General features: G+C 44.8%; 2 protein-coding genes across 3 annotated transcripts; one reads left to right on the top strand and one right to left on the bottom strand.

Annotated features, from left to right (window-relative positions):
- Positions 1–3,608: 3,608 nt before the first annotated feature.
- On the top strand, positions 3,609–6,361 carry LOC100282317 (uncharacterized). Of its 2 annotated transcripts, NM_001351129.1 has the most exons (4): positions 3,622–3,987; positions 4,946–5,004; positions 5,361–5,542; positions 6,088–6,361. In NM_001351129.1, the coding sequence occupies exons 1-4, from the start codon at positions 3,813–3,815 to the stop codon at positions 6,161–6,163; spliced, it is 492 nt and encodes a 163-aa protein (NP_001338058.1). In that variant the 5' UTR covers positions 3,622–3,812; the 3' UTR covers positions 6,164–6,361. The 2 variants fall into 2 exon arrangements, with proteins under 2 accessions (XP_008672861.1, NP_001338058.1); XM_008674639.4 differs by lacking the exon at positions 6,088–6,361 and having other exon boundaries at positions 3,609–3,987; positions 5,361–6,035.
- A 1,555-nt stretch (positions 6,362–7,916) lies between these two features.
- Positions 7,917–11,460, bottom strand: LOC100194187 (uncharacterized). Its single transcript, NM_001349849.1, has 7 exons — positions 11,159–11,460; positions 10,347–10,418; positions 9,991–10,058; positions 9,570–9,717; positions 9,397–9,480; positions 8,838–8,924; positions 7,917–8,659 (listed from the first exon to the last, which is right to left on the bottom strand). The coding sequence occupies exons 1-7, from the start codon at positions 11,330–11,332 to the stop codon at positions 8,654–8,656; spliced, it is 639 nt and encodes a 212-aa protein (NP_001336778.1). The 5' UTR covers positions 11,333–11,460; the 3' UTR covers positions 7,917–8,653.
- Between the last annotated feature and the right edge of the window lie 213 nt (positions 11,461–11,673).

The raw sequence follows: 11,673 nt of genomic DNA, 5'->3' as shown, positions 1-11,673 counted from the left end.
CAAATGTTTTTTTCCTATAAGTCAAGTTATCGGAGCCAAATTATACAATAATCATCTTATATTTGCCTAAAAAAGCTTGTCGTTATATGCTATTATATCTTGCATTCTCTTTATGTTTCTCCTTACATACACTTGTGTTTGGTCACATAAATATTTATGCTTCCATGTCTATCTTGTTACATGCATGACACAAAGCTATCATCTCTTTTTTCCTCCACATATATAAAAAAATAACTTGGCTATACTAGGATAATGAGCACGTGCTAACGATACGGATACGGTCTTAGGGAGAGAAGTGAGACGAGGCGGCGAGGTCACGGAGGAGGAGAGGCGGTGGCGGCGGTTGCACGAGTGAGGTGGAGGGGCGGCAGGGTCAAGGGGAGGGAGAGGGTTACTGTGCTTATGATGGACGAAGGAGGAATGATAATCCAAATAACATTTGTCATTGTATTTGAAAGAGTAAGAGAGATGACTCCTACGAGAATTAGAAGGACTGGATGGAGCCCTTACCGAGAGTTCAGCTCTACTTGTTGGAGGTCCTAAACTGAGAAGCCAAGCGATTTGGCATTAACCTCGTTTCACTGGGTTGCTCGGCGGGCAGGTTGTTCGGTGGTCCCGCCTCGCTAGGTTGCTCGGCGGACAAGTTGGTCGACAGTTCTACCTCACTGGGTTGCTCGGCGGATATTTGTTCGGTGGGCTAGCTGGTCGGCCTCGTGGCCCGTCCCCAGAGGCCTTTTGAACCTTCCGAGTTGCTTGGTAGGCGAGCCGCCTGGTTCATGGGCCGTCTTTGGGAGGCCTCCGGGTTCTCTTTTGGGTACCCTGTTCCCAGTTACCCAACACTGACTATGGTTGTTCTTTTTTCCTTCTGTTCGCGCTCGCGCAGTTCGACTACCTCATCCCGTCAAGAGGGATGGACACGTGCAGTGTGCTGCGTGGGTGCCATGGACAACAACAACGTGCACAGGGCAGGCATGATGATGAATGGGTTGCCCATCAGCGTGTGCGCACCGGAGACGTTCGACAGATGCGACGGCCACATCCATAGGTGTTTGATGAGCAAGATGCCCGGGTGCATCCGGCACTCGCCTAACCAGGGGACTCGCCGTTGACCAGGTATGACACATACGCGTGTGACGTGTGTGCCATGTCGTGCACGAGCCATCATCCGGTGCAGGCTCAAGTGGGACGTGACCGCTGTCATCGAGTACAAGGGCCTGCTTGCAGCAAGTCGTCGACTACTGTGTCAGAGGCACGATGCATAATATTCGAAGACAATTGTTATCAATAATTAGCCAATATAAACTTTTACAAATTAGCATATCCCTATATCATTGTTTTCGATGGGAGGATGGCATATCAGTATTGGCACATCGCACATCGTGTATCCATAGGAAGACTCGTAATTGATCAATAAAGTTTTGTTGACCAAATGTGTAGCTATTAGACAACATCTGGGTTTGATATATGAATATGTATGGTGTTTAGTTGCTTCTACTACTTTCTTCTAATTGATGAATAAAAAAATGAATTGGTCTTTCCTCCTGTCGGGAGAGCACATCTCATAAAGCGATCCATGTTTAATCACAACTAATACTTTTATACGTGTTGTTTATCTACCGTCGCAACACATGGACAACTAACTAATTAGTGTACGAATTACGGAGGATGGAGCAGGTGAGAGAGACCACGTGCAACGCCCGCAAAGTTTAACCGGACAGAGAGGTTTACGACGAGGATGAGCTGCCTTTATTTTCGTGATAAAGGGAGTACTTAGCAATTAGCACCAACAGTTCCCACCCGTGCTTGGAATGGAACACGCCGTGATGGGGCCAAGCACTATGCCTTTCCGCGCGCAGGAACTTGTCCTCTGGGACCTCTGGTGGGTGTGGCCGTGTGGGCGACGCTGACGGGACGAGAGCACGGGTTAGGACTTCCGCCGTTCAAAGTTCCAACCCGAGGCCGAGTTGGGGCATAGTACAGTAGTCAGCTGTCCACGGACAGGATTCTTCCTGGTCTCCAACGCCCCACTTCAGCAGCCACCAGCTAGATCAACAGCGATGGCTTCGACTTTTTTCTTTTAATCCTCTTCCGCGAGCCAAAGCCAGCTTCTGCCTGCTAGGATAGGGTGTAGGGAAGGAGCACCCGTGTATTGACTTGCTTCCTCGTATTCCAGCCTGCCTGCCTGACGGCCGGCTTTGTCTCGTCACCTTTTTGACGCCCGATCGAGTCACGCTGTTTTCAGGCCTGATCTGCCCCGACGACGCAAGGAGGAAAATTTTTAAAACAAGTAGCCGCTGATGAAGTTGAGAACTTTAGAATTTGTTTTTCCGTCAGAGATGGCAAATCTGACCTGTCCCGCACCGACCGACGCGTGAAAACCGCGAGCTCTCATTCTCTCATCAATCATCATCGATCATGAGACGAGATGCAATCACCGGACACCGACGGCGATATTAATCTATGGTTAGCCGACCCGACGTGATTAAACAAAGCTAGTAGTACAGTGGTGCCAAGGACGGTGTTCAAAACCAGTGGGCTTCCAGCTCTCAAGTCTGAACCCACGCACCTGCACCTGCATCTGCATGGATTACAGCCAGCGGACAGCGTGTGCATCGCAGGAGCAGGAGCAGGAGCCTCTTCGCTGCATCACATGGCAACACGGCGTGCGTGCCCAAGAAGAAGGGCCGAGCCATGTGGACGGTGGTCGGAACATGCCGTGCTCCCAGTTCTGCCTGTGCTTTGTTGCCGCGAGCTGATCAGTGCGACTGACTAGGGATGGCAGTGGGTAAGGTACCCGGTGGACATACGAAGCCATACTCATACCCACTAGAAAAAAATTGACCTATACCTATACCCACTACCTATCGTGGGTACAAAATTACGCCATACACATACCCACCATGGGTAGCGGGTACCCGTCGGGTACTCATACCCATTAACATTACGATAGACATGATTATTTGAATCACAAAAATAAGTACCAGCATAACAAATGTATCGAACCCAACCTAATTTTATCATAGGTTCAACAATATTCAACATTAAATGGCAATATCATGCCTTCAAATCACATAAAACATAGCATTGATTCTATAAAATTGTGGACAAAATCATGCCTTCAAATCTAATTGTTCAATACACAATACTTAATATTTGAATATATTAGCGGGTTCCCCATCGGACAGCGAGTATGGGGCAACAGAGAACATACCTACGCCCACCGTACCCGATGGGCATAACAAATGACCTAATAAAATACTTATGGATATCAAAATCTGTCATATCCATGCTCTAATAGGGTTTTTACCCATCGGGTTTCGGGTACCCATTGCCATCCCTATGACTGACGGACGAGTGGTGATGTTGGCTGGATTTTCGTGATCGATGAGTTCATGATGGCATGGTGTGCTATTGGCGACGAACAATAAACGCACTCAATTTTCTCAGATTTTCACTACACAGATCGTGATGGTCCAGGGCTCCAGGCTTCAGTCAGATTCAGAGTTCAGAATTCAGAATCTATAGAGATACTCTACTAGTCAGTTCCGAGCGGCCGCACTGGACCTGAACAGCGAGCAATGGAAAATTGGGCCGAACCATATCGAGGCCCGACCGTATCTGCATCTTGCATACAGAGAAGGCCCATCTACGCCGCGGACCGCAGGCCGCTTGTTCACGGCTCGAAAGACCAGGGGAAGCCGGAAACCGCACGGCCGGCCTGCCTCTAGTCGTCGTCGTCGTCGTCGTGGTGGTGCTTGCGGCAGCTCCGGAGTCCAGGCAGCACGCTAGTCGGGGGGCGCGGGGGAGGAGATATGGATCGGTCGTATCTCCCCGTGGCGGCGGCGGCCGTCGCCCTGGTCCTCGTGTGCTGCTCCGGCCTCTGCCGCGGCGAGCGGCTCGGGGCGAGGGAGTGCGAGGACCTGGGGTTCACCGGCCTCGCTCTCTGCTCCGACTGCAACGCGCTCTCCGAGTTCGTCAAGGACCAAGGTACGCCCGGATCGTCCCTCCGGCGCGCGACACCACGCACTCGGTGCGCTGCTGCTGAGTGCTGATTGGATTTCCGATCTCAACCGGGAACACGTAGCCGTAGGAGCAGGGAGGGGTCGTTCGGATCCGAAATTCCGAATATGTCAGCTTTCTCATCTCGGATGTGGAATCTGCGAGGAGCGGTTTGACGTTCGCTGCGTATCTTGCAGGCAGGCTTAGAAATCGGATCACTTTAAATGCCAAACCTTCTTATTGAGGGTGGTTACTGTTGAGAGCGATTTTTAGACGACATACCAACCACGACCTAGTTGACGAATCGTATTAAATCACGAGAGAACTTTAGGATTAGCTCACTGAGCATTGATGGATTTCAGATTTCCCCACGATTCTTTTTTTTTGCAGTCCTGATGAGAGGTTCGTTTTTTTTTTCTTTTAATAAAACTTGAAACGGGCAGCGAAATGGATTTCTGGGATTAGTGGAGGCTTTATGAACCTATGTTGATTGGACTAAAAAACTTTAGGTTTTGCTCTTAGCTCAGAAATTGTAGATCAGGTGGTGCTGGTTATGCATTGTCCTCACTATTTGGGTTAGCCCCCTAGTAGCACTCTATACTCTATAGAACTCTGAACTCGTGTTATCCAGATGATGCGAGGCCTTAATCTGCCTTCTATAAAAGCCGAGCAATATTAGTCTTGAAGACAGAGTCAAAGAGCTGAAGCTACCTGCATCAGAATGGACTGGAAACAACCTTATTGTCACCAACTGAACACTTTAATTTGGAGGAATATATTTTGCCAGCTCTGTTTGTTGCTTCTTGCAATATCTTTTGTTCCAGTTGCTACATGACTCCATTAGTCACAGCAAAGAAACTAGGGGTGGACTCATTTCCACATCTGCTATTTATGCGTTATGCCATATGATTGTTTCAAATCTAAACAACACTTTGGTTCTGTGCAGAGCTGGTGGAGGATTGCCATAAATGTTGCACCGAGGATTCAGATGATTCTATCAGCAAGGTATTAACTATGAATCTCCATGAATTGGCATAAGGAAGACTATATCTTTTACCTGCTGTGCCTTTCTTTGTTTTAGGATTTACAGTTCAAGTTTTTATGTTGGTTTATGTCGATACTGAATAGTTATTGGATCTTATAGGGATGACCATACATGTATCATTTTCAAAATGAGTATCGATCTTTATTGGGCTGAAATAATGACATATGTTCAAGGCATTACTTGAATGTTAGAGGCCCTGAATAGCGCCAGTAAATAAGACTTAAACAGTGCTCTTTTTTTGGATGAGCATGGGTCTTAGAAGGTTCTTTAGTTCTACTGGATATAACATCTGACTGTTTGCTGTTGCCTGTTTCAGCTCACATTTTCTGGTGCAATTATTGAGGTGTGCATGAGGAAACTGGTATTTTATCCAGAAGTTGTTGGCTTCCTCGAAGAAGATAAAGACGACTTCCCATATGTGGAAACCCGTTATTCTTATGGTTCGCCACCAAAGCTCATAATGCTTGACAACAAGGGTGAACAGAAGGAGACCATAAGGCAAGTCCTACTTAATTCTAGAGTAAACCTCCAACTATCTGATTTACATTCTTACACTTGTATTACTGCAAATAGTATAAGAACTGCCTGGCTGAATCTTTTTCATATCCTGTCTTAGTTCATTACATACACTTATATATGTTGTCTGCTTCCAATCATCCTTGCTCGTGCAGTAATGTCATGTAGTTCATGTAATACTCTGATGACTGACACGATAGGTAAAGAAATGATTGATTTGTTTGTGCGTGCATGCTTCAAAACATAGTTTTATTGATAGAAACAATGCTTAAGTGTACTTCTACTGGAATGATTCATAAAGTTGCAGTAGTATAGTCAATAAACTAGGTAATTTGCTGAAGTGGCCTGAATTTAACCTTGGCGCATCATTCATCTTTAAGGGACAGGTTTAACTATTGTACTGAATAAATTGCCACCTTTCTATATGCGCGCCAATTGCCTAACGTAGCTAATGTCTGGTAGAAACAGTGTTCTCAATTGTTCATTGGACCATTTACTGAAAATCTGAAACGGGCTGAAATTGGCAGGATTGATAACTGGAAGCGAGAGCACATTCGGCAGTTTCTCAAGGAGAAAGTGAAGCCAGTGAAATTAGACAGCTGAGTTCTTGCGATAAGTGCCTGAATATTTCCAGTTTGACGTTCCAATAGAACCTACGTAACCTGTACCTTGCTACCAAAATCGTAGCTGATGTATGAGATTGGCGTTCTCATATTTACACCTCAAAATGATCGTACGAGAAGCCTGTGTGTGCGGCATACTTTGTAACCTGTTTGTTACTCTTACAGTCAGGTAGTAAGTATCTGGCACTATGATCCGTGAAGAGTAGTTGATGTGCGAGTTGTTTCCTGGCTAATTTCTGGAGTTGTTTTGAGTTAGTCTCTTTTTATGTGACCGAATTTATAAAAAAAGTAGCATGAATACTTCTGAAACCAAATATATTTTATGTACATCTAACTATACTAATTTGGTGTCATAAATCTTACAAAAATAAAAAAGAATAATGCAAACCATCTGTAACTGCTAAGTGTGGAACTTACATTCAGGTGATTGCAATGTCATAAATCTGAACGGGTGGAGACAAGCAAAATAAAAAGAGTTCGCCTCCACTCCGGCCGCTAGAGGATGCACGTCAGCTGCAAGCCTGCAACCTGCTTGTCGGTGCCGACGGCAACCTTGCTGCCGGAATCCGTCGCGGCCGCCTGCGATAGATACACCTGACTTGCTTCCTTTTTAAAATTTAATTAACAAATATTACATAGAAGTATATCTCTTCTACCTAACTTCCAGTTGCATTGGGGGTTGGTTGCGACTAGGGGTGTAATGGAATCGCGTACGAAGGATTTACCTTTTTCATATTTTCTCTTAAGAATTAGATTGAATACAGATATTATTAAGTTGTGTCAGATACAAATTAAATGTATATAGTTATCTTAAAAATCCAACTTTGAAAATACGAATACGGATAAAAATCGGATACGGATTGAAGGATATCTAGACTCGAATATGAATCGAATTTCGGGCATCTTAGACGAATCGAATTCAAATACGAACAGATATTATTCGTACCATTTACACCCATAGCTGCGAACTTCGTGGTTTGCTTCTAACACATTAGTGATGCAGATTGTTAGTTGACATTGTAGAGTGTGAGGAACTTATAACCATTATTGCATAAATGGCAAACATGTCGTTTTCAGAGGTCAATTTGCAGATTCAGCGAGACTTTTGTTTATTAGCATATCTGAAAATTTTCTCTGTTGTGCTGGACATCTGATCTATGAAGTTACTAATATAGTAATATCCGACTTCTACAACTGATACATCTCTACATCTAGAAAAACAAGAACGGCTATAAACGCGCATCCGAATTGACAACAAAAGGAAAATATGCGAACGAGAAAGGCGCCAGCGCGAGGAAGATGGTTAGGGTCTGTTTGGTTGGACTGTGGTTGTGAAAAAAGTTGTTGTGAGCTGTGGAAAAAGCTGTTGTAGGCTGTAAGCTGTTAAAAAACTAAAAACCGTTTGGTGGAAACCACTAAAAGTCATTAAAAATTCTTTGATATATGTTTTCACAGTTCCATCCGAAAAGCCACTAAAAGCAGGTACAGGGGTGCTTTCAGATTTGCACTACGAGAAAGTCGGTTTTTAGAAAAAGCTGTTTTTTTATCCAACCCTTTGGTTGGCTTTTGGCTTTTAGTGGGACTAAAGCCAAAACCAAACCAAACACAACCTTAGATGGACGTGTGGGGGCGTGAGTGAGACTGAGAGAGCGCATTCGGAGCCAGCAATGAACAGGGGACACCGACTGACACGAACGAAGCGACCGATCGAGGCATTACAAAGATGGTTATAAGTGACGAAGTGACGAGGGTTGCCACCGTGTTCCTCATGATGGGTGTACTGAAAATTACAGGCGATTGCAATGTCATAATTACTGACGAAGAGACAATCCGGCACTTAACGGAGCATTAGAGCGGCACTGAGCCCGTGACTCCACGTCTGTCCCATTCAGAAACCACCCTCTGTACGCACTTGTCCAGCAGCAGCAGGTAGCAGCCGCCCTGTACTACTACTACCTACTCTTCAACTGCGAGGTGCAAGCCAGCAATCCCAAACCAAGCATAAACTTCAGAGGCGCTGACGGGCGATTGTTCTTTTATTTGCAGCAGAAATGTGTGAGGCTACATTTTGCTTCCTCTCAGCTGTAAAAAAAAAAGGCCTTGTCCCCCTCAACGTATGTACACTTGAGCTTCACAGCGCCTGCTCTCGCTACTCAATCAACCTAATTAAACCGCCGACGTCTTCAGGACAGAAACCAAATGCTTTGCGGTGAATCCAAGCAACAACGGGGAGGCTCACTTCGCAAGCTTCCATGTAGTCCTCCTATCTTCGGTGGTACCGCCGAGACGGCGCTTCAATTGGTGCGTCTTTGTGTTCTTTAGGGCTTGTTTGGGAGGAAGAGTAATGGAGAGGATTGAAGGGGCTAGAATACCCCACTATTCAATTTTAAATAGTGAGGGATTCTAGCACCCTCAATCCCCTTCATTTCACTTGCTCCCAAACAAGCCCTTAAGGTTCAGGTGAGCCTCCCTACACCTGTGGAGATAGATATTCAGAGTGATAGACTGCACGTGTACATATGTCTACAGACTTCACTTGCTAAAAGCAGCGGAGACATTCTGGATGAGAACACATTGTAGGGCTGTTTTATGTGAGGTCAAACTGGTAGAAGGCTGAACGTGGTAAATATAATAGCAGGCTAAAGGAAGTGTACCTGTCTCCGTCTCCGATGCTGCAAAGCATAGCAAGAACGAGCTATTACATAACAAGGAAGAAAGAATCCCGCAAACTGAAGAGTTGCCTGGAACGAAGGAAAGGTTTAGTGTCATAAATCGGTAACAAATGAAAAACATAATAAAAATCAGTCCCACTGTGGTCTGAGCATCAAATGACCAATGTAGAAGCGGGCTGTAACTGAAACACGTGTGAACAAATCGCACGATCTTAGCATGACATCTTAATAGCGGAATGAAGCAGCAGCACTCATAGCATTGTGCAGCATATGGCACTCAAGGCAGAAGCAGATCACGTCATCTTAGGGGGTATTTGAATGCACTAGAGCTAATAGTTAGCGGCTAAAATTAGTTGAGACATCCAAACACTATAGCTAATAGTTTAGCTATTAGCTATTTTTGGTAAATTAGTTAATAGTTACATAGCTATTTGTTAGCTAGCTAATTCCACTATCAATTTTTAGCTAACTAACTATTAGTTCTAGTGCATTCAAACACCCCTTAGCACGACATGCTAACTAGGTCTGTTGTGGAACTCACGCTGAACAGCACCGTTGCATCTTGTAGCATGCTAACATCCCTCACAATGACAATTACATGGCGTACGAGCAAAAGGAACATCACCTGCAACAAAGCCAATATTAGGTTCCACCACCCAACACAAACAAGAATTAATTCTGCGAACGAGCGAACGAATAGCTCCTCTCACGTACAATTAAAGCAATGGATCGGCAGCATGTGGCACCGCTAGAATTTGCAGATACACAGTCATCAAATTCAGCTTGCAGAAGCTGCTGCTCTGCGATGGCGATGGCTAGGAAATGGGAATCATGGGGATCGATTCGTCCGACCCAGTTTTGCCTGTTTACCAAAAAAAAAAAGATCACCCATTCAGAATATCTACATTGGGGTCGCTCGAAGGATATGCAGAAACTGGAGAGCCGATATCTGCTTTGCTATTGAAAAATTAAGGGAAAACAATTGTGCTTGCTTAATCACGGTTAAAATGTACAAATCACATCGTTGAAGTTACAACCATAGTACATAAGTTATTTCCACAATATCTTTTTTCATCTAGGAAAGAATTGTTTCCCGCAAATTGAGCAAATCATAAAGAATTGTATCAGCAAGTACCTAAGATTCATGTCCATTTCATCTGAACAACATTTCGGTGGAGGGATGACATAATTCGGGGAGTAAACCTGCAGAAGCAACAAGAGGAATATGAAAGCTTCAAACAAGAACAGCAAGATACAAGATATACAGAGTTTCCCCCCATTTCTCCTTGTTTCTTCTGCACTTCAGTTACTTCGAAATAGATTGCTCATAGACCTACTACATCTATCCCAATTAATAGCCAGTACTAGACACTGAAAACTCTGCAAGGTCAAAGTAGCGTGTCCCCATCTAGAAATGATATGGTACACAGCATGAAACAGAGAAAAAAAATGCTAGTTTTGGTATTGTAGCAAGATGATAGAAACTCCCACCTGGTTGCAGATTTCGCATGTAATATTTCCCTTCTTGTTGCACCATCTCTGTATGCATTTCCTGTGGGCAAACTGCGTACAACCAACGCCAATAGGTGAGCACACAATTAGCATTTTCTTCAACAGATACTCCAAATGGGGGTACGTATTAGGATATGGATTATCGCGATTGAAATTTCAGATAACTCTGTAACCTCTGAGTTTTTTTTGTCTTTTAATAAATTCCTGTAGGGGCTTCGACCCCTCCAGCCCCATAAAAAAACAGATAATCGGATGTGTCTGAAGAAAAGTATATAACGTGCTGGGAACAAAACCCAAAACAGATACTGGGGATACTGTTTAGACAAACCCAAAACTAGCGGAGCACCTTGCAAATACGGAGGCCAAGTGAACAGATGATGAAACACTGTCAGTTTGACACCGTTTCACTTGGTAGAACGAAGATACAGCAAACACTACATAAAACTTTCATGCTGCTACAGTGCCAAGCCTAGAGATATTAGAGATGTCCACAATGAAGAACAACGAGATAATCACAGAAAAGAAGGAAGCAGCAGGCTGAACATAAACATCGACATAACCAAAGGAAAATTTCCAAAGCGCAGTGACCAGAAGAAAGGGCAAGCAGAACTTCAGAAGCACAGAAATTGCATCTTGAAACCTGCCCAGCTCCCAAACAATCACCATTCTACTCCAAATTGACCAACCACTACACTTTGACTCACCTCAACTCAAGCATCCAGACAAAAAAAAAACTTTCAGAGGGAGATAGGGAAGTAGGGAGAGAGAGAGAGAAACAGGGGAGAGCGCACCTTGAGTGTGCCAGCGCAAGCGCAAGGTGAGTCCATAGCGGCCTCCTCCCCCTCCTCCTGGCATATCCGGCACTCTATGATCCCCTTCCCGTCCACCCCCATGCCGAGCTCCACCTCCACTTGGACTTCGCCGCCGGAGCAGCCATCGCTGGTGAGCTTCTCGGTGCGCGCCATCTCCAAGACGCTTTCTTGGAGCAGATGGTAAAGTACTAAAGTCTGAGAATGAGCCAAAAGGCGGGGCCTTTGTAGCTCCGGGGACACCAACAACTCCAAGAACAAGAAGAGGGAATAGGGGAGAAGAAAATACAAAAATGAGGTAGCCTTTACCTTTTCTACTGTTTTATCAATTTCTTTATTTCTTTCTCGTTCCAAGCCTTGCGGTTTGTTTGTTTATTTGTGGGGTCCAATAATGGGTCAGTTATTGGGTTAGTGGGGTTAGTGGGCAATGGCTAGCTTCCACTCCTGCTAGAGTGTTAGTGGAGGATGAGTTGATAATGACACGCTGATACTGAAAA

Source organism: Zea mays, chromosome 3 (genome assembly GCF_902167145.1).
Source record: "Zea mays cultivar B73 chromosome 3, Zm-B73-REFERENCE-NAM-5.0, whole genome shotgun sequence".
Lineage (NCBI taxonomy): Eukaryota > Viridiplantae > Streptophyta > Magnoliopsida > Poales > Poaceae > Zea > Zea mays.
Note: the sequence above shows the minus strand (reverse complement) of the source record. Positions and strands in the feature narration are given on the sequence as shown.